Source organism: Rhamphochromis sp. 'chilingali', assembly GCF_963969265.1.
Source record: "Rhamphochromis sp. 'chilingali' genome assembly, chromosome: 1".
NCBI classification, from domain to species: domain Eukaryota; kingdom Metazoa; phylum Chordata; class Actinopteri; order Cichliformes; family Cichlidae; genus Rhamphochromis; species Rhamphochromis sp. 'chilingali'.
Genome location: NC_137929.1, coordinates 25,522,226 through 25,545,749, shown reverse-complemented (window position 1 = coordinate 25,545,749; position 23,524 = coordinate 25,522,226). Strand labels below are relative to the sequence as shown.

General features: G+C 42.5%; 1 protein-coding gene across 1 annotated transcript in view; it reads left to right on the top strand.

The window, feature by feature from the left end:
* The first annotated feature begins 323 nt into the window (after positions 1–323).
* Positions 324–23,524, top strand: part of sema4f (sema domain, immunoglobulin domain (Ig), transmembrane domain (TM) and short cytoplasmic domain, (semaphorin) 4F) — a 58,924-nt gene continuing 35,723 nt past the window's right edge. Inside the window, exon 1 of the mRNA XM_080896465.1 lies at positions 324–1,109. Within this exon, the coding sequence (XP_080752591.1) occupies positions 1,019–1,109 (91 nt within the window). The 5' untranslated portion in view covers positions 324–1,018. The remainder of the gene's footprint in view (positions 1,110–23,524) is intronic.

The window sequence follows — 23,524 nt, the reverse complement described above, 5'->3', positions numbered from 1 at the left end:
TCTGTGACTATTGTAATGACACGTTTCAAGGTCTTAAAAAACACATCTCACCGAGTGACAAAGCAGCATTTCTATAATAGGATAATAATGTGGCGAAAACACCGTAATTACTCCCTGACCCAACGATGGGTCCATTCCCACGCGCGAAATGACTCCTTATAAAACACACAAAACATGTTCGGTCAGTAGATAAAGTTGACACGCTCGAGCTGTGACTCTTCTGCGAAAAGCAGGGCTACGTACGCGCACCTGTGTGCTGTGACATCACCACCTTTACCTGTAAGGCACTCGCTCTGAGCCTGCTCGGAGGGCGGGGCCGTGCGCGCTCAGCGCTTCAGAGCAGTGCATCCTCAGCCCGTCACAATTCTCCGTATCCCGGTGATCCTCTTTCCTGCGCTCGAGCTCCACCAGTACGGCGCGCTTTTCATTTATTTTAAATATACAGATCGAATATGTTTTTCTCCTCCTCTGATGAATTTTCTGAGATAATGTTAAACAGAAAACGGGCGGATTTTTGTTTGTAGCCGCGGGACAGGATCGGCGACACCAGGGCACACGGAGCGGAGAGGAGAGCGATTCTACGGCTTATTATAACCATTGGACGTTATTCGACGGTACTTTGGATTACTTTGGTGCGCACTTTGTGACTGGGGTACACCACAGATAGTACTACAACAGTTTATCCGCTGTTTCCCTTCATGTCGCTTTCATTTAGTGCGTAATAAAAAGCCCTCTTTATTTTCGGTGAGCGGGCGAACACTTTGCGCTTTGTGGACGACGGGAAACCAGAAACCTGTAGCAGAATAAAAGAACAGGACGCCTTTATTTCATTTCCAAACAATCACCTGAACTTATTTTTTATCTCTAGTTTTTTCCCCCCACTGAACTGGACTCAGACAAATCCAGGATCAAGATCAAGATGCACCGCAGCTGAACCCACGAGTCCGGGAGTCCTGGTGGTGAAATCGGACTGGACAGACCTCCAACCTCCTTGGTGCTGGACAGGAACTGAATCAAGATGACTCTCAGCGGTGCGATATTAAGCCTTCTCGCGTTGCTCGTCTTTCTCTCCGCCGGATCATCGGCTGCGACTCTGAGCGCTCGTAGAGGTGAGTTCAACTGCAAGGTGGAGGAAAGCAAAAAAGTCTGGGCACCAAGGTTGGAGCTCACTACTGACAGTCAAAGCTAAAGCGGGCATCAAGGCACGGCTTTTTTCACACTATAAATGTGTCAGTGTGCGAGTAAAAACGGTGCACAGCATCTTTACTGACGATCATGATAACAGATATCAAAACAAGCACACCTGAGGCTCTGGCAGCACATGCAACTTTAGAGGAGTTTGCGTGCCCGTATAGAGCTGAAACAGTGCTCCACAAACGATTAGCGATTTGGCATTTTAAAAGCAAATCAGCCTTTACCACAAGTTCAGGTGTCTTTTGTGTTAACTTCTTCTCTGCGCTGTTGTTGTTTTTTTCTTTTGTTTTACGCACACAGAGCGATGCCAAAGCTCTGCCTTCTGCCTTTATTGTTGCTTGATAAATGGTGATACTGGGGAAGCAGGCAGGTGCCAGACTTGTTCTGCTCGCAGCCAACAACAAGTGCACGGACTGGGCAGAAATGCCAGGCTGTGTGCTGGTTGATCCAGACACGTATCGGCTTTGAAATTTAAAGGGACAGTTCAGTCAAATGAGCTTTCTGCTGGAGGGATTGCTGCTTGTAGGGAATTTGTCTTTTTCGTTCGCCCTCCTCTGGAGAAGCCAGAGGTCAGAATCAGCGGCTCTGTGAGCTGGTAGTGATTCAGCATCTTCGCTGGGGGGGCCGCTTCAGCAGAGAGGATGAAGACGGGCAAACTCAGTTGGATGATCTGGGATATTACCCTGCTGCACAAGTGTAGTTTAAAAAAATGACTGTAAAGTAGTGGCATTTTTTTCCTTTCTTTTCAACTCTGTATAGTTGGAAATATTTGAATTGCGAGAGCAATAATGCGAGGATAAAAGAGCCAGACAGATTTTGTATAGCTATAAGTCAGAGTGAACACAAGACAAGCCCGGGCTCTCTAACAAGCTCCCTCTTTGTGCTGTGACCGTCAGGGTCAGGAGCACAGACTTGCCAGCCTTTCTGTTCTCTAAAAAGCAACTGACAGTTTAAATGAAAAAAAAAAAAAAAAAAAAAAAAAATGAGAGGAGACATCCATCACAACAAAATAAGAAGTCACAAAGAGCCATACTGTGTCCCTCCGGAGGCCGGATTGGTGCATGTGTGTGTGTGCTTATATCTTTTATATCTTTGTCCCTGTTGAATGTTTTCTCTTTGTTTACAGGTAATAAGTGCCTTTGCTATCTTCCTCCACTCCCCTTTTCAATATTTTATGCTTGCTTAAGCTCCTTTCGTACTCTATGTAGCACATGATGGTGTTTACGCGCAGATGCAGTGAGGAGGAAAAGATTTAGAGGTTGCGTCACTCTGCCCATTGACCATTAGCTGCCTGCACTTCAGTCACCTGACTGTGTTAATGGGCTTTAGCCCTGTGCTGCACTGTGCTGCAGCGCTTATTGTGCTTTAACCCTTTGTTTTTCCAGGTGTGATCAGCCCGCATCTAAATCCGTCCTCTTGACACGTCTTTGCTGTCGATCCGGGTTCCTTTGGCGGAATGAATGGAGTGCCTGTAACTTAGCTCCCTGGCTCTGTATTATTATGCAACTGTGGCCTGTGGCCTCACAACAAATCCAGTTGCATAGCTCTGATAGAGAGTGGGGAAGAGTGGGAAACAAGCCGATATGTTGCCCCACAGAGCAATGCGTCTGGTTTTCACAATAAAGCAGTTGTAGTTTAAGAAGTGCATCAATAACTCCAGTGTCTCTTCTGTTTTTTGGGCAGATCAGAAGCTTTGGAGACGAGATGCCAAGTGCAAACACGCAGGGCTTATGTCTTCATTAAAAACAACAACATTGTTTTCGTTCAGAGAGCTGAAGTAGTTCCTGCCCTCTGGGTGTGTGTCTCTGTGCATGCTTCACTGTTTGGATGTGTGTTATGATGACAATGGGGGACTCTTATGTAAGACAGTGCTGTTGTTAAGGAGCAACTTTTCAGGTGATGTGTGTTTGTCTTGAGCTAGATTTGCACGTACAGTAACATTTTAGCATGGCATCCTCATGTCAGATGCTATTCTGCTAATAGACTGCAGATACTGACTATTATTCGAAGCCAGCAGAGAATGAATCTCAGTGATTTTGGAGTCGTGGTGACTTTTCATATGGCGCCATCAGAAGGTCAGACGTTCCAGTATTTCAAGACTGCACTTTATGCGAACAGACAGGCAGACAGTCATGCCTCACATTATCCAACTGTCTTGTGAAAAATGTTCTTTTCTGCCTTCCTCGTTGCAGTTATGATGAATCTGTTTTTATGGCGCTTGTTGGATGTGTTTATCAGCTGGTGCTGTGGTTAATTAGACTGATGTGGGACTGTAGCAGTTCTCTGGGTAACTGTTGAGGGAAAAGTCATAAAACTGCTCGGCTGAAATTACACGCTAAATAATGAAGTCACTGGGAGAATGTCGGATTTTAATTGAAAGAAATCACAAACAAGGCCGTGTAGGTGGTCATCATTTTCACTTTCACGAACAGATTTCGATTTTTTTTCTCTACACCCACCTTTCCATTGTGTTTATGTGCATATCCGTTGTGTGCGCTCCCCCTCTGCCAGCTCCAGTGGCACTGGTCTAGCGGCACTTTTAATGCTCCTCACATGAATCTCATTAGGGTGTCGGCACACATGGGAAGGTCTCTCTCCCAGTGGTTTGGTGACTGTGTGGATCAGGGTCCGTTTACAGAGTGGGCTAGAAGAGTTTGGTCTAATTTGATGAGCTCGGTTAGTCGGATACTATGCAGGTATATAAGCGTTATGTTGCTAACAAGGCCACCCGGCGTCCACCTACTGTACCACCTGCTTGCCTCCCAAAAACTATACTTTTTCTTTGTTTATTGTAAACAGCAGCTTAACACAATCTCTTTTCAAACACTTTTCACTTCACTTGCCTTTAGTGAGCAAAGATTTACTACTCGATTGTAGTTTTTTTGTTGTTGTTCCTTGGCTGGCACTGACTTGTATGTGGTAAACATGGTTGGTACCATCATTTAATATTAAGTGTGTTTTTGGTTGGGAGATGGATGAGTGTGTGGTCATTGAAAACTGGTGTGGTCTGTGGACCTGTTGGCAGAAGGTCAGCTTTTCGATGGATCTTGTTGATTAAAGGCTCTCCTTTCATTGTCTTTGCTCCAGTTGAACTAAACCGTGAAAGAGTTTGGATTTGAGAAAGGGGAAAAATGCAGTGCTGTGAAGGAAAACAAAGGAAAGCAGTGCACTTTGTACCAAAATTCAAAAGGTATAATATTTATATCCTGAATAACTTGTTTTGATTATAGTTGTAAGCCAGAATTTTAAAAATGCAGTTAATTGCCAAGCTCCATGTTGTATTTTACCTTCTGTGTATGTTAATAATTTAAAACAGAACATGTGTTGAAACTCATTTCATCTGACTTGATGTGGCCATTGTGCATTCGTATGACTCACACTGTTACCAGGAAAATGATTCTAAAATTTCTCACTTGGAGGGCTTGGTAGGCTCAAAATTCTTGTTACTGCGGTATATCCATGTTAGAAACATGCCTGGGGATTAGGCCAGGAAGAGAGGAACTACTAAACTAACTGAAGCAGGCTTTGCCTGTGAGGGTACATGTGGACTACAGTAGATTATGTGTTTGTGTTGAGGATGCATTGTTAGTCTCCCACTGGGGAATGTGACGTGGTTTTGCAAAGACAAGAGAATGTCTTCTTTCTCATTCCCGTATCCCATTGTCTGTTTCTCCCTCATTCATTGTCTGCCCTTCATCCCTCTCCTTCGTGGTAGTGAAGCTGATGGGGCCTGATGCAGTTGAGTGGTACCATGGGAGTGGAGAATGGCATCAGAAATGCTTTTAGCGCTTCTCTCAGTTTGGTCTGATAAGCTCTCGCCTCGGCTATAGCTTGAGTGCAGAGGAGGGGAAAGCTGTTGCATTTTAAAGTCTGCCTTCCAGTCTCTCGTTGGCTTCATCAGAAACACCTCCTGACGCAAAGCTGATTTCTTTTTTCGTTTTATGTAGCAATTTGATATTCAAATCTTAAGATCTTCTCTTTTTTCAACACGTTCGCACTCCCAAAGCGTAGCATTTTATGCCAGGTGACAAATCATCGATATATTACGCTTCCGGGCACCCAACACGTCCCTAGGTTACGAGTAACGTAACGTTTTACTTAGTGTTTTCCAAAGCGATTTAGCATCATTAAAGTGCTGCTTAAGGTTAGGGATAAGGTTAGGGTTAGGGCTGGAATACACGGCTAGAATGTGTATTACCGCAGGAGCGTCATTCTACTGGATTTCATCTATAACCCGGCGCGTAGCATAAGAGCACGGACGGTCACCTTTCGCGTTCCTCAGGAATGCCACGGGACTTGACAAATCTTCATTATATCAAGCTTCAGGAGTCAGAACGGACTGCTTTTTCTCCCCATTTCTCCATAATTTGTTTCTTCCAGTTACTTTTCTTTTTCCTGTTATCTTCTAAATTCTCAAAAGACCTTAAGCTAACGCTAAAGCTAAGACTTAAGCTAACGCTAAAGCTAAGCCTTAAGCTAAGCTAAAGCTAGCTGACTCGCACACCTACATGGATTTTTCTATAAAGTTAGTGTAAAATATTCGTCCAAAAAATGGCAAATCAGTTGAAATGAAACCAAAATTTGCTACACATGAAGGGAAGAAAGGGAGTCAAAGAAGGGAGGAGAAGATGGATAAATTCTCATTGACTGTTAGCCACCTACAGCAAATACTCTCTCACTCCTTCTTGCTGTCGTCACTAAAGTTCATTAGCTTCTCATACGCTCTGACTTATAAAGCGTCCTCTATAAAGCCCAGACATTTCAATTCTGAGAATTACGTTAGCTGCGCTCACGCACTTGTTTGTCAATGGTCAGCCCACACAGTCGCGCCTTGACTGGACTCTGTCAGAGCAAAGGTCAAACCAAGTCAGATGTCAGAAGCCACGCACACACCCACTGTCTCTCTTTCACACACACATGCATAGTTGACACAAGCAGATTTGTAGGATTACCAAGAGGATTTAATGATTGGAATTCTTTTCACTGCCCTAATTCTGCACCCCCTTTTTTCAGTATAGCTGTCCCCGCTCAGTTTGATCGCCATTACCAGGTTAAACTACACGTCACCTGTAGGTTACTGCATAGGCGGATCGGTGGAGTTCTCCATCTTTCATTCCTTCATTCCTACCTTCTGCATTCTTCTCACTCCCTCGCTAATGGAAATCCTGCGAAAAGTGCTGTGTCATAATGTAAAAGCCTGCTTTCTTTTCTTTCTGTCTTTTTTTTTAAGCTGTTGAATATTCTGGAGTTAAAGTCGTGGCGGGTTTAGCAGAGAGAGCATTAGCGTGTATTACCTTCGCAGGGCTTTAGAAGAAGTGACGGCCGCATACAGCTCAAGCATATATCATCAACTCATTGGGATTCACACCCGCTTTCCTTCCTCATCTCCTGCCTTTCTAGCCCTCTGTTGCGTGAAAATCCCATCTGATAGAAAGCAATCCGAAACCAATTATAATGCACTGCGAACAGTTTTCAGCGTTTAAACTGAGAGGGTACAGTTAAGCCGTAGATTTAAAAATTTCTATCGCTTGTTCTTTTGTAAAATCTAGTTAAAAGAAGCCTTTAAAACATTTTCATCAAATCTAGGTTACCCTGTCATGCTTTGTGTTTCCTGTCTGTGAATATTGCTGACTATCATCAGTGGTACAAATCAGAAGGGATTGTTTTGGCCACCGACTCAAGGTGAAGTAAAAGGGAGCGAGAAAGGACAGTTGGATTTTCGTGTAATGAACCGAGGAAAAAATAAGGGCTGAAGAGCATGAAAAACAAAGAGGAGGTGAAGGTGGAAAGAGGTCAGAACATTTAAAGTGGGTCTGAGTAGCTCGTGGAAAAGAGACAGAAACTAATAGATATTGATGAAATGAAGCAAAGACAGAGTAATTGATCTGTCTGATTCGGGACAAACCAACCAGACAGCGAGGACATAACGGGTGTCACAGGATTTGAGGCAAGGTCAGAGGTCGTGCAGGGTGACCTTGCTCAGGTTCAGACACTGCATCCACTTAACCTGTTAGCATCTCTGCGACCACACGCGCTCTGCTGCAGTCGTAATGAGAGGATCCTCAGAGATTTGGCGGCTGTTTACTCAAACTGATTGGAAGTCCTGAACCAACAAAAGTCATTGGTCAACTGATCCGTCAGTCCGCCGGCTCGTCTTTCTCTGTTTCGGGGTGTTTCAGGTCAGTGCGTGCTTCCATTAGTGGATGGAATGTGAAGGCACGCTCCATTTATTTGCCTCTCACACACTTTTTGGTAATTGATTCATGATTGGATGAGTGATTGGATAAGCTTCTTATGTGCTGAAGTCAAATGGCCTTATTGTGTCTGTGTGTGTGTGTGTGTCTGTGTGTTTGCTGTGTTGTTCTGTGTCAGCACTAAGGCAAAAGGTGGGAGTTTATTAGGATGAGGAAGGAAAGGCACACAGACACATCTCTCTCTTTCTTTCCTCTCATGAGCACAATACTTCACTTCCTTGAGCCTTTTCCTGCTTCCCATACTCACACATGCACGCTCGCGTCATCTCGCCAGGTTTGTTTCGGGGCTTTCGATGCCCGCATGCCACCTGCGACTTTGTTTGCGAAGCCAAAATCAAATAAAACGCCACATGAACACCATGTTCTTCTCATAGTGTTTGTCAGAAGTTGGGCTAAAAGGTGGACATGTTAAACTCCCCACATCAGCGCTGCAGTGAACAGTCAGCTTTTTCCACTTTTGTGCCTGTTGGCATTTTTTACTCTCGGTGACAGCTGGAAGCTGGAAAAAGCCATCGTGTGCGGACTGCTGAGTTTGAGCACAGAAGAAATGTTTAGTAAATACTGCTTTCTCCTGGCACCGATGCTTCTGCTTGTATTCTGTCAGATTTAAAAAACAATTAAGTAGTTATGGCACAAAGTGACATCCCTCAGATTATTAAGTAGAATATTAATTTGTTAATGGGGCTTTATGTCTGTGTGGGCAGACAAGCTTTTATCATTAATAAGTTACTCCTCTGAAAAATTAATAAATTAGCGAGTGAGTCTCTCACCCTGTGGATGAACTCCAACTCCAACAATCTGGGACAGACTCTGGTGATGTTAGTGCTTGTTCTGCTCTGGTGAAAAACGACACCAATGAACCAGCTCTCCACCTGCTGCAGGTTCTGGTTAGATCAACCCTCCAGTTTGCAGTGGATCTCCAGAGCAGAAAGTCTAACATCGCCAGCTGCTGTCCAAGACGGAAAAGATGGGATCGGATCCCGGCTAAACATGAGCTGGGAAGGGCTGTCAAAATAAGAGTGAGAGGATTGTGCATGTGTAATTCGATCGCAGGATGACTTTGTTCTCTCAGACTAACACAAAAAATAAAATGCTGAACGTGAATTTCTCTCTGTTCTTAACACAGTTAGTACACACTGGTGGCCCACCCATGCAATGTCTATGTGTGGGAGACACTGCAGAGGGAAATATACAGGTTTATATGGGTAGACCCTTTCAGACTTTCCCTTACCTTTTTCACACCTATTGATTTACTATTGTTATAAATGAGATGATAAACATGAACAGGGAACAGAGTTCACAGTTACAGTCCAGTTGCGATTGGTCAGTCCAGGCTGCTTGTGTGGGCTTCTTTCTCATACCACTTTGCAAATGCAAACGCAGGTTGTTGATAGTGAATACAACATTAAGGAAGTGGAACACCTCAGCTCAGTAATCTTTTGCTTTTCAGTAACAGACATCTCCCAAATCCATCTCCCATGCAAACACGGTGATGCAGCAGCATGATATTAGTCTCGCAGCAGAAGTTATGTGATTGTGCGAGTCTCGTGCAGTAGTGTGAACCCAGTTTAAGTCGGATCTGCAGGTACCAGAAATTGGTCTGTAAATTCATGTCTTAAAGGGCAGTTTAGGTCTACTGGGAAGCCAAGCTACATACTCAGTGATAAAGGTCTGACAGTGTGTACTAGTTTAGTATCTAACCTGCTGCTCCTGTTTTCCAGAGGATTGCTTTACAAATATTTACAATGTTCATCATGTGCTTAATTGTTTTATATTCCTTTTATATTCCAAACAGCACAGCGCAGAGCTTAACAGCAGAGCAGGCTTCCATTCCCCTGCTAAGTAATGTCATAAATGTGACTCAAATATTCTCTAAAGTTCCAAATTATAATCACAATCTGTGTGAACAAGCTTTATAGTTGCCACGTGAGAAGAGTAAACAAATACACACAGTCTATTGGGCTCAGGAAGAAGAACCGGACCAACAGGTTGAACTCGAGACACTTCATTGCAACCAGTTCTCAGATCCTAAGCATGGATGGTATTTTACACGTAATTTACAGTTCAGTGAAGATTAGGAAAAACACTCTTTGGTCTCTCTCTCTCTCTCACACACACCACGGGGCGTTTGGCGGGTCATGCGGAGAAGGTTACTGCTCCTGCTATGATCAAGGTAACACACCAAGTCATAAAGTCAGAGCAGCGACTCCCGTCTGGCACACACACACTCGTAGCCTTCAAAGAGAAGCTGAGTAACAGGCGTTCTAAATAAAAAGCGATAAGGCTGTCTCAGGCTGCTGTGTGTATCTGTGTGTGTGTGTGTGTGTGTGTGTGTGTGTGTAATAAACCGAGATATCTATTTCCTTTCTGTGAGTTAGGCTTGGGCTCCCTTTGGCAGACTAGCAAATTAAAGCACCTCTCTGCACTTCTTCTCTCTCATTCCTTTTGTGCATGTGTTTATATGCATGCGAGTGTGTGTGTGTGTCTTTTGGCAGCCTTGGTTGGCACACAACCATGAGGTCCATTTCATCTGCACACACACTCACTTACTCGCACAAAGATTGCTTGACAGTAAGGGCTACCCTGCTGTGCTACTTTGTGTTCATTGATTGATAGTGCCTTCCGCTGTGGGGAGTTTCTTTGGTATTATTTTATGTATGTGCGTGTGTGTTTGTGTGTGTGTTGGTCAGTTTCGAACAGACGTATCGACGTAGTCTTGCTTCCTCTCTCTGATTTGTTGAGCTCCAGTTTGATTTTCATTCTTTTTATCAGCCCTTCTTCCTCTTTGGTATATTGACCTTCTGTCTCATTTGTTTTTTTTTATTTTGGTGTGTGTGTGTGAAAGGGAACTCCTGGCAGTTTTCCTTTCTGTTTGCTTCAGCCTGTTTCCTGCCATTTATGTTTCCCAGTGTTGCACTGCTTTCCTTAACAGCACACACACACACACACACACATCTAAGTTTTTAGCACACACTGATATGAGTGTTATGTAAACATGTATGTCTGATGTCCCTTAAAAAGCCTTAAAAGTCACCAGGATTTGCTAGCAGTTTCAGTGTGTGTGTGTATATATATATATATATGTCTGTGTGTGTGTGTGTGTGTGTACAAACTGCTCATTAAATCCCCCCTCCCTCCCCAAACCACAGCCTCTCCTCTTTTCCTCCTGCGTCCCATATACCTCCCCCTGCTCTCCCTCCTCTGTTCTCTTTTTTGTGGTTTGTTTTAATTGGAATCTGAGGTGGTAATTACAAGGAAGGCGGTAGAGGAGGAGGAAGAAGGAAGCAGGGTCGGGGAGGGGCGGTTAAGAAAGAGGGACAATGAGGAGTAGGAGGTAAGGAAAGGCTCTGTATGAAAGAGGTGAGACTGGAGACAACGTTCAAGAGAAGTAGTTGTTGAGAACGGAGTGCTCGGTGTACTCTCAGATGACCGGGGGATTGTAAGGAGCTGCTTGTGCTTTAGTTGTCTCGCAGACTCAGGTAGTGTGGGGCCCAGTGCTTACACAGTTACTGCCTTCATATTCACAAGTATCCACCAGAAGGGGCCCTGCTACTCCCCAACACTAAAGATCATAGCACTCAGCTCATTAGACATCCTTAAACACTGATCCACATGTGTACTCATAATGTTTGCACTAAGATTTAACATTAGCTAACTCAGCTAAAGACCTATGTGAACTGAACACAAGCTTGTGAGTTAGGAATGTTCTTAAAAGACCCTACAAAACTCATTGTCACTGGTTTGCCTTTTTGAGCAACTCTCAGTCGTAATATAACAACAAAACTAATTTCTGCTCAATTCAATTTCAATTCAGTGTTATTTATAAAGCGCCAAATCACAACAACAGTCACCTCAAGGAGGTATGTATTATAAGGTAAAGGCGCTATGATATTACAGAGAAAACTCCAACAATCAGACGACCCCCTACGAACAAGCATTTGGCAACAGTGGGAACGAAAAACTCCCTTTTAACATGAAGAAACCTCCAGCAGAGCCAGGGAGGGGCCACCATCTGCCGTGAGTGGTTGGGGTGTGGGGGTAGGGACAGAGGACAAACTAATGATTAATTGTAGAGTGACGTGTAAACACATAGAGCGTGAAAAGAGGTGAATGAAGATAAACACTCAGTGCATGATGGGAAGTCCCCAGCAGCCTAGGTCTATTGCAGTGTAACTAATGGAGAGTGTTGCTGCAGTATTTTGGATCAACTGAAGGTTTTTCTGGGAATTTTTTTGGACATCCTGATAATAATAAGTTATAATAGTTGAACCTAGAAGTAGCAAATGTATTAACTTATTTTTCAGCTTCACTCTGAGACAGGATGTTTTTAATTTTAGAGATACTGTGAAAATGCGGGTAACAACTCCAAGATTCCTCACAGTTTCACTGGAGGCCTAGATTAGGCCATCCAGAGTAAGCATCTGGTTCAACACCGTGTTTCTAAGAGTTTTAGGGCCGCGCACAATAACCTCAGTTTTATCAGTCTTCAGTGATGCACAAGGCTCGAGGCGCTTCTAAACAGTAAACTTTTGAGCATGTAATTCACTACCAACGTCTGACGCACATCCCCAATCAGGATGGCACCAAACACAGTAAACCTAAGCAACAAAGCTGCGCTTCAGTAGAAGGTTAGCAGTTTCCAGCTAAAGCACGCTGATTAAAAAGGGTGTGCTCAGCGTTTGTAGAAGCATTGGTTTTATTTCAAATTACTTAATAACCGTCAGCCAAGAGAACATGATGAGGTCTGGCAGGAAGTGGTGTGCGCCCTCTAAGCTGAGCTCAGGCATCAGGTGTAGCCAATCAGCGATCAAGCCCAGGCAACACTGGAGAGAAAGGGTTGTCGAGGAGCATAACAGTGATGCAGATAAATGAGTGAGGATTACAATCCCTTTTTTTTTTTTTTTTTACAAATGTAAGGTGGTCTGTAGGCTCAAAGTGCACTTGTCCACTTTAGGATGCGCTCCTATATTGTATTACGGTCAAATATTTTTTTGGCAAAAACATTTTTAGTGTAAATATTCAAAAGAGAATTCATGCGATTTTTATTTCATGTCGAACTGAGCGTCTGACCATGCGCCTTGTGGAGAAGAGCTGACAGCTAAAAGAGCTCCTTCGCATCCTGAAAATCTGGGTGCAGATCTGTTTCGGGGAACAATCCAACCACTCGTGGCTAAAGCTCTGCATCCACATCTCTGTGGAGAAGCAGGAGCCATTGCTCCACAAAAAGCCCTAATGAAGATGGAAAGTCCTCTTTGTCATATGTTCACATGTCAGGGCAGCTACTGCAGCCAGTTCACAGTGAAACAAGATATTGGCAACATTTACAGACTAGTGTAAACAGGCAAGCCAAAAAAAATCCCATTGGAGCACTAAGGTTTTTCTGTGTGACTGTAGCAGTATGTGTACACACACATGTAACCACTATAACACACATCTCTCTGAGGCCCTCGTGCTATTAAAATCAAGTTCTCACAACTGTTTTGTCCTGTTTCTTTGTCTTTCCATTTTCTCAAAGCACACTCTGGCTTCTTTATTTCTTGGAGCTTTAAGCGTGTCGCCCATGTTTCCCTTTGCTGGATTCATGAAAAACTTTTGTTTAACCACGTGTGTGAGCCCCTCCCTCCCTCTCTCTCTTTGTATGTGTTTTTCTTGGTGCAAGGTAGAAATGCTGAAGGCCTCAGCATTTTGCTTTCCTGCAGGGAGTAACCTGCGTTAAATGAGATACAGTAGCTGCCCCTCCTCTCCTGCTGTCTGGGACACACACACACACACTCACATTGCACACAACATTGTTGAAAGCCAGCCGTGCTGTAAGGATACATTAATGCTGATCCACATTATCATAATTGAGGTGTCTGCTGAGCCTGTTTGTGTAGTTTGTGTGTGTGGTGGGGTCCGGGGGGAATATAGAAAGAGAGAGGGTCTTTAGTGCCAGACAGACACCATACTTTCATCTTTTAGCTTAACATTACAATAGACGACAGGCTCTTCCAAAAAATGTATGTGTGTGTGAGTAATATCACTCATGCTGGAAAAGCCTCATATAAGCCATATCACACTGATCTAGAACGCATGCTGGCATTGCAGAGCACTGCATAGGGGCATATAAACATAGGTGATGGCATCACAGTAAGCGCACTTTATCCGGGCCTTTGTTTTGATGAAGTGAGCACAGATTAAAACTCAGATAGTCCCCACACAAAGACAGTAACGCCATTGTTTGCTCAAAATGTTCAATATTTAACCTGCTTTAAGTTTTAATGTAGTGAATCTGTTGAGACAGCACCACACAACCTCCATTATGAAACAGCGGGCTACCGACCTGATCATGATTTAAAGTTTTAATTAAAAGTTTTCGATGACATCACACCTCGGCGTGTGCAGTCAGATGGCGTCACGACATCGCAGCGGCCTCCGTCTCGGCAGATCTCATCAGCTTAAGTGCTTTTATGTAACGGCTTCCTTGCCCACGTGGAACAGAATAGAAATGAGAGCGAGAGAACTGATTAGATTAATGACATTGCTGCTCGATGTGGCGCAGAGACCTAACAAATGCATGCACGTGAAAGCTGCTAGCACAATTACAAAAAAATGGCCAAAATAAAGAAAATTGAATTTGATAATCTGTTAGATGGACTTGCCAACCTTGATGTCATCTGCAGGTTTGTTGAGTCGTTATTTGAAGCAAGACCTTTTGGCCGTTACCTCCATCCATCCATCCATCCATCCATCCGTCCATCCATCCATCCGTCCGTCCATCCATCCGTCCGTCCATCCGTCCGTCCATCCGTCCGTCCATCCATCCATCCATCCGTCCATCCGTCCGTCCGTCCGTCCGTCCGTCCATCCGTCCGTCCGTCCGTCCGTCCGTCCGATTGAAACCATCGACTGTTTCCGTGGTCATAAATTAAGGGAAAAATATAGAGAAGCAGAGAATTTTTCCATTGTTTTCCATACAAGCAGACTTGTTATTGCAGTTGGAGGAGTTGCCCCCTGCTGGCTTCTAGTGCATGAAGTCCACAATGTTTCTAACTTTGGTTTTGACTTTGGTGTGTATGCCTGGATTATTAGGTGGCCAAACTAAACATTTTAAGACCTCACATTGAACTTTGGAAGGGATAATGCTCTGCTCTTTTATATAACTCGATTATGTCATTGACAAGGAGGGCAATCAAGAAATTAAAAGTATAACCTGCTTTTTCTGCACCAGTTTAAATATTTTCTTATGCCTCTGTAATTACCTTTTAGTAGATGAACGAGTAGAGGACAGCTTTATCTTCTTGTTCACTGTTTACTGACCTCACATACTGAGACCTTTGTCGTCTTTACGCAAGCACAACGTAAAGGTAAACGAATGCAGGGGAAATCTGTTAATGAGACTGTCTGTGTGCTAATGTGTGAGGACTGGTTAGTGCACTAATAGGGAATTTAAAGCAAACACTGTAACCATAGACTCAGAGGTGAAGTGGACTTATCCCACCAAACATATGGGTCAGGTCAAAGCCTTTATGTGTATGTGTGTGTGTTTGTGCTTAAGAGGGAATTTAGGGCTAATAAGCTTGTGGTTTGGTATCTAAGGTGAATCACTTTGATAATTAATTGCAAGGCTTAAGTGTTTTCGTGCTTTTGTTGATTACATTATGCAGCTCCTAGTTGCTTTGTGCAAGATTGGCAGGATGTTAAGGCACTACTTACGATTATCTCATCACACCCATGTGTGTCCTGTTGTCATGGAAGAACACAGAAGGCTTTGTTTTGGCAGGACCGGCAGTGCTTATAAGCTGAGTCTATGGTAGAACAGGTGACCTATTTACACATATGTGGCCGGAGCTGCTAAAATCAGACGTTATAAGAGTATTTGTGTTATTTGCCTCATGATTTCAGTGTCCAGTGAGTGATTAACGCCATTAATGGCTTATTCACAAACCCAGGAAACCATTACGTACCTACCTGTGTCAACAGTCTTCTCGGTACTAAATAATGACTGCGCCATGCACCGTACTGTGCTGCGTAACAGGATTTTGCAAGCTCCATAACATCCCATTACTTTGCACAGATACCAGCAGTGCAGCAGTGTTGCACATGCTACGCTTCGACAGATAGAAAGGATTTGTGAATGTAGAAGCCAAGTTAGCAGAGATCAGTCTTTGCCTGTGAAGAAAATCATGTGGATATAATAATAAAACTAGAGGAATATTATGGAGAAACTATGATTTTTGTAATGAGCTCATGAGTTGTTTTATGGGCTTACTGCTCTTAAATAGTTACAGTTCATTACAAAGTAAAGAATTACATGCAAATTACACGCACTCAGACTCGGATAAATCTTTGTGGGGGACTTTGTCAGTGTGAGACACAGAAAAACTCTAGTTCAAATTCCAAGTAACACTCTGGGAAACTCGTACATTCATGCACAACACGCTTTCCCATCATTTGGATGTAGTAATTCAATTTTTCCCAAGTTTGCATTTTTTTTTGTCCATATGGGTGCATGTTTGTTGTGTCAAGTAAATGCATCGTCAGCTGACTTCACGCCAGCTCATGAGTCACCTGTATTGCACAAACACCCTTACAAAATACACACATACTTTCAGCTTTGGTTTTAACAGCTGAACATGAAGAGCAGGGCATGAAAAGAGTAGGAGGAGTCCCATTTAATAAGCATAATAAATGTCACTTACAGTTCTATTTATAGTGAGAAGAGTTAAAGATGTGAACTAACATGGCAAGTGAAGGTTGACCGAGGACGTGTCAGGCCAGTTAGTAGCTTAGCAGGCATGTTTTGTACGTGGACATGGATATAATTGTTTTCAGCATAAGAACTGGAGCAAGACAAAACTACTCTTTTAAAGTAGATCACTTTAAAGCGTTAGGAAAATGAGTCCAGCTCCTTTCCCTTTAAGTGCTGGTTCTGTTTGTGTAGTATACACGTTCTAAGTCACGTTGAACACCATGGGCGTGTTTAGCTTTGTCAGCTGGACTGGTTTGCATTATGAACGAGTTGGGAATTTGCATGTCATCATTGTTGTGTTTCAAACAGAGCTGCCCTCTGAGATGCCGGGAAAGACGGCATATTCTTTTAACTATAAGATATTTATAGCTTCAGATGTTAAAGTTAGGTTGCTTTTTAAAGCTAAACTCTGTGCCTTTGCAGCAATAATAGGTAACAGAAAATGCTGCTTACTGTCAGGTTTTGTGCATCTAAACTGTACTTGTAATGTAAAAATGACCCAGTGGCATAAAGTGTCTGTTATACAAAGGACTGGAATCATGATGCAAAGAAACAATTATTTCTTTCTATTGTTACTGTTCACTTTAGTACGACAAATTTGCAACAAGAGCAGAAAATGTGTATTTTTCTCTGCAGCAAGTTGTTTTTTTTTAACAGGCTTATTTGCATTGTCAGCCAGAAAGACAGAATCTGCCTGACAAGTGAATTGACACCACAGTTCAGCCACAACAGCCAGAAACATTCAGACAATGTAATGTTGCTATATTTTATCAAGAAACAAGTCAGAGGTTTCAGCTGTGTGAGCTCACTTTCGACATGCCTGAATTGGTTGGTGAAGTGGGTATTTGTGTATATGCCTGCATAAGAATCATACTTGCTCTATATTAAATATAGAGAATTTGTTGCATGCTACTGTGCAATGAGCTAAGAGCCCTAAGAATGGACACCTGAATGCATTTAACCCTGACCTTTTTCTGTATATGTGGTATGCATCATGCATTTTCCCCCTCTGAATCGACACAATAATCAATGCTCATGTGTTTTTTGTATATATCTTTTGTCTTTCTGCTTCTTCTTATCGGTGCATACGTGTGTATGGATGTGGGCTAGCTCATTGCTTGTTCCTAAGCCAGCTGACTCATTGCAGACCGTTCAGTGCTCCATTGCTGGACTTTAAGCCATCAAACACTGATAAACATGTCAAAAATTTGCACAGCTAATGTTATGAAAATAAATAAGAGAGGAACACAGCCACACACATGCTTCATGTCAGACGCATGCAACTAACACACATCCTTATTAGAGCATAAGGCCCAGAATATTTATAGGTGTCAAAACAATGTCATCAATTTCCACTTTTTAAAAATACAGTTTGGTATCCTCCTTTTTTTTTATTTGCACACATGCACATGCTGATTAGCAGGTTCCAGGGCAGCTAAAAGCCATTACACAGACAAAGATTTCCTTGTTAGGTCAAACACACAAACACACACTCACACACATACAGAGCGATCGTAGCATTTGCCAGGAATGAGCTAAGGTTCATTAATCTTGCTTGTCCTGGAGCAAACTGACCAAATTTAACCTCTCTCTCTCTTTCACACACACACATGGAGAATATTCATGTATTTACACTTGCAAACATGCTGCTTATGCAGTTTATGTAGACTTGCATGTGCACAAACACACACGTGCACACAAGCTGACAGACAGTCGCACCACTTTGAAGACCTTTTTTAAAAAATTTTTTTCACATTGTTTCCTTCTTCCCTTTGTGTAAAGCTCCTCCCTCCAGGTGTGCACATACAGGTGCAACCACACGAATGCATGCCTGCATGTGCGGTAAATGAATTGACCGAGACTGGGTGGTGCAGCTCCATTGTTTGTTTGTTTTTTGTTCTTTTAGGTCACACACAATCTGTGAATGTTGTTGTCTTATGTAGTGTTTGCACTGCTCAAACAGAAGTCCCCAAAAATCTCCAAATCAAACCTTACAAGTGATTGTTTTGGCGGTAAACAAGGATTTGACAGTGTGAAGCCGCTGCAGTGAAAAAAGCGGATTTGAGGCCTTTTGGTGATTATGAAAGCAGGGGGTATATACGGTTAAAATAGATCCATCTTGTTGTCACTGCTGTTCAAAAATCTTTTCTTTGAACTGCAAACCAATATTCTGCTGTACTTTTAAAATCGGTTGGTGTTACATTACTACTGAGGTTTTAATATTTCAGTGATGCTTAAAACAACATTATGCAACTGTTTTCTTTTTCAAATAACAGCATCAAAATAATTTAAACGTCCAAGAATATCTTTCTGAATGTCTTTTCTGGGAAAAACGTGTACATGTTACAGCTCTGTTATATATATAAAATTAGGTAATAATGCATCTCAGTATAAGGCTATTATCATGAAATAGAAATAATAACATTAGCATATGAAATCGAAGAGGACCAAGTGACCAAGCAATAGGCTAGACTCAGTAAATCTTACTAGCATTTAGCTGTTGGTTAGTGCTTTGCAAAACAGATGCTTGGTTAACCCTCATAGCGTTGGACAACCTAATGATATGATCTGACTTGTTTTGTCTGCTAATATTAAACTTGCTTGATTTTGGTCTATAGCAGCAAAGCTGGCAGCCTGCTATTTGTTATCACAAACCAACTGAATCTATTTTGACAGAAGATTAGAAGCTAACCTTCTAGCTTGCGGCCTAGCTAGACGAGGTCATTCAGCTATGAAGATGGCTAGCTTTACTTAGCCAAATCTGCTTTGCTTAACTGCTATTAATGCTTACAACAATACATACAGTACAAAAATGTCTTCTACCATACGTAGCATTAGATTTGTATTGTAAAAATGTGTATTTCATTACATTTTCTGACCTTGAATCAATATCTTACATTTTCATTATATAGGCCTAAATACAGTGTAAATTAGTTGGACACAACATGCTCGTTGTTAAAATTGCTCGTTTTGTTTGAGATGTTGATATTCAAATGCGATATTGCACTTGTTGCATGGGGAATTGCACTGGTGCCGTAATCCAGGCAGTATGTAATGTCTCATTATCCTATCCTTACAATTTATGGCTTCAGAGGACCATAAGTTCACCACATGTTGCAGTTCCTTTGAATTTTGTTTTTGGCAGAGGAATTACCTGTGGGTTAGTTTAATCTGTAATAATGAACAATTCAATAACTAGATTTTGATATGGGCTCAAAATAAGCAGCAGTATTGTATTCTGTGCATTGGAATACACAACAAGGATTAAAGGAATCCTTATGGAAGAATTAGAACTATATCATCCAGGAGTGTGGGCATGGTGTAAAAAGGATGAAGTGAGGTGTTTCTAGGATTAGTGTCCTGTATGAGAGAGGATAAAAAGGGAGAAAAAACTGGAGAGAGGACAGACGGGCAGGAAATGAAAGTAAGAACGAGAGAAAGGGAGGATAGTATTTTTTAAGTAAAATTTGGATCAAGTCAGTGGAATAGATGATCCCTCTATCTCTGGGCACAACCAGAGATAGAGGGATCAGAGTGAGAGAAAAAATAGGAGGAGAGATAGCGAAGCTACAAGGAAATTTTCTCATCACTGGGAGAAAATGAAAGTGGATGGAAGGAGAGGAGAAAGATGAGAAACAAGGGCAGGAAGTCAAGACGAGCTGTCATGTCCTGTAGACTGATGGCAGCCTGAGAGGAGGAGAGATAAAAGGAGGAGTTTTTTCCTTTCCCTGTCTGTCTCTCTATATCACACTGTGTAACCCGCTCTGTCTCTCCCTTTGGGTTTAATCAGGCGGACAGTTGGTCCGAGCCGATCCGGGGGGGAGATTTATCATCACCGGGCATTAATCTGTGTGACAGGGGCTTATTAGATGAGAGCGACCACCCCTGCTGGCTTACACAGTGGATGGAGCCGGCCCTGACAGAGTGAGGTGGCCGAGGGGAAAGTCACACTGTGGGGAAGCCAAAAAAAACCCCTCCCCCCAAAGAGACGGTGATTTAACCTTAAGAAAGCGGGGAGGGATTTATTTTGGTTTGCTCTGATGAGAGGAACTGCTGTCTCTGTTTGGAAGGTCAGCATCAGTTATATGTGCACTGGAAGCTGGTGCTGTCCAATTCCATTTTTACTGCCGTGTGTGTGCGTGCATGAATGACACAGAAACACACACGTAGTGCATGCTCTGTATGTGGATTGTACCAAACACATATTGTTGTGTGTGTGTTTGTTTGCACACACTGTCCTTGTACACGAATGACTGATCTTTAGTGCTGATTACATAATGACACAGCAGCTCTCCAGAGTGTGTGTTTTCTGAGCAGCACAGGGTCTCCTCAGGCAAAAGCAAAAGTTATGAGACTTATCCTTTCAATACTTTATACAGTCCTGGCAGCTTCTTCATCTTTTTTACCGACCTGCAATTTAGTGAGTCTCTTTAACTCATCTGGAGTTTTAGTGGTAGGGTTTTTGTCATTTGGGCAAAAAGCAGCTGAAAAGAACATATATCACCTGTGTGGTGATACTACACTGTGCTGACTCACAGTCCTTTGAGCTAACAAAGAGGTGCAGACTCATCAGACCAAAGACAAGATTAGCAGATCATTAATATACTTTAATAGATTTTGAAGGAGCTTATTTAATATTTTGAGGATTTAACTGTGTCTGCTTCAAGTACACAACATTGTTTCCAAAAGAAATGCCACTAAATAAAAAAAAAAGATTGCACACGGTTTGTACTTGAACCGTTTGAGAGTGTCAAAGCTATTTTGATAAATAATAGTTGCTTTGCACCAATAACACTGAGCCTCATGAGCATTAGGTACTGTTTTATTAAAAAAAGTCACATCAATTGCAAGCGGGCAGAATTAGAGTATAAGCAGAGCCTTTTTACCCTCTGAGGTCAAAGTCATCATATGTGCTAAGCCTAACCTTAATCCTACCCAGCACTTTGGGACAGCAGCACCAACCATTGCTTGCAAATAAAGTAAAACAAGTACCTGAATCCCAAATATCTATTCACACTGAAGCCAACATTTTTAAATTTTGTGTTGTTGTGTTGTAAATGTAAATGTCCAAAGTTATAACAAATCTTAAATGTCCAAATCCGAGCATCTGAGTAGAGGTCATTGAGGTGAATGGCTTAAAAAAATAGGTCCTGAAATATGTTTTATGGTGGGCTGTTAGGAGGAAACACAGTGAGGATGTTGGCACTGTAAAAGCAGCATTCCAGGAAAAGGCTCAAGCGAATGCACCTACCAACTTCTCCAGCTGCCTGTACATTGCGACTGTATCCAGAAAATATCTGTCTCCTTCTTTCTCTTCCTTCCTCATCTTGTTTCTTGGCACTACGAAAAGCTGGCATGTTGTGGCTGATGATTGACCCCCCCCCCCCCCCCCCCCCCCCAACCTGACCCAATTTTAGTCTTTCACAGCATACGTGCACGCGGATACACGCGCATGCTTTAGTGGAGTTGTAGAACAGGTCCTGCATATTTGTGTGACTGGCAGGAAAGAGTGTGGGGGCGGATAGTACCTGGGGATATGGGTTCTCCATAATAGCCTGAAGCCAAGTGTACAGTGCAGCATATATGTACGTGTTCTCTTTGTGATCATGCTTGTGTCTATGTTTCTTTTGTGTTTGTTTTGACTATAAAATGGTCTAAAAATGGTTTAAAAAAGTGTGATTTTAAAAATACATATTTTCATTGTAAACTCTCGCATTCGTAGCTTGTTTATACTACATTTTTTCTTTTACACACTCACGCTCTCTTTGCCCGGTAGATTTTGACTGTATATTTGTGTAACCTGCTAGCGGTTCGCATCTTCTTACAACACAAAACACTTCCTGCTTCCTGTTTCCAGTCGGTGAAATGTACTTTGGATCCAGTTAATTTCAAGAGAAGCTAAGAGAGTAATCAGACCTGTTTTCTAGTCATTGTCCATGGTCCATTGTCGTCTTCCTCTAAAGTAATTACCAAAGATTTAAAAAATACCAGCCTGAATTTAGTTTCACCTTTTTTTTGCATTATTTCCATCATATGCTACTCCTCCTTTAACAAATTGTCAGTCACACAGTGTGGTAGCTGCAGTCATCACCTCACTTTGGTTTTGGTTTGGTTATTTTTGTTGAGCAGACTTTCACAGGATTCATGGTACAGTGAACCATTATCTTAAACTTCTGCTTTCTGGCTCATTTCTGTAGCACGAGCATACCTGGTCTTTAGCTGTAGTTCCACTTCCTGTTGCACATGGAACTGACTACCTCCCGCAGACCTTGTTGTGTTCCTTTGTTTGCATTTGTGACTCCTCCTTGAAGCATGACCAGAAGAGCGGAGTTCATAAAACACAGCCATTTACATAGACACGGTTTGCATAAACCAATCCAAGAGCTTTTCCTGCACTACCCGACACAGTGTGCGTCTCTATTGTATTGGAGATGGTGTCAGGAAGGAAAGCCCCGCCTCTTTATTTCCCCTTGTCGCCCAGAGTGACGATGACATCACAGAGAACGCTGAAGCTGCATACAGGGCATCGTGGGAAATGACTTTTAGACCCCTGGTCAACAAGACTCACGCAGGCGCACACGCAAACACGTCCTCGTGTTGTATGGATGCATGAAGAGGAAGAAAGAGAATGAGATACATGGAATCAGGTTAAGGGGCTGGACTCATGGGACTCCCATCTCCAGAGTTGGTGATATCGTACCCATGTCAGCAATTTGTCACTGCATGCATGTGTGTGTGTATGAGAGGGGGTGAGGGGATAGATAAATGGATGAAGGCAACCCTACTGACATGATTAATGTCTACACACAGTTTTCAAGTGTCTATTGTTGTTAGTTAGTGTGTGTGATGCAGCCAATCAGTATGTGTCAGGATTACAGTAACATTTATTGAAGTCCATTAAAGTAAAACCCATCTTTGTAGCATCAGCAGTGTATGTAATAGAAGCAAACTACTGCTTGTACGGCTCCATGATAAATGTACAATGAGAAAATTGTGCATGAAAAAAGCTCATATTGTCTGCAGCAGCAGAGCATTGTCCGCAGGACCTCCTGGCCTTCTTCCTCCCCGAAGAAACCACAGCAAATAAGAAAATAAGAAGAAATACAGAAATGAAATAGCTTACGTATTTGATTTATGTAATTCAGCTAACTGTGTACGTGTTCTATATCAGTAAGTCTCTGCAGCATGTTGCTGTCACTTAGGGCTGTGCTTGTTTTACATGTCCAGTTATCATTTTACCATTTTACTCAAAACACTGTGTGTGTGTCTGTCTGGAAATAGGCGAAGTACAGGTAACATCAGAGTGATGTGACACCAACGTTACTGTGAGGATGATCAGTCTGAA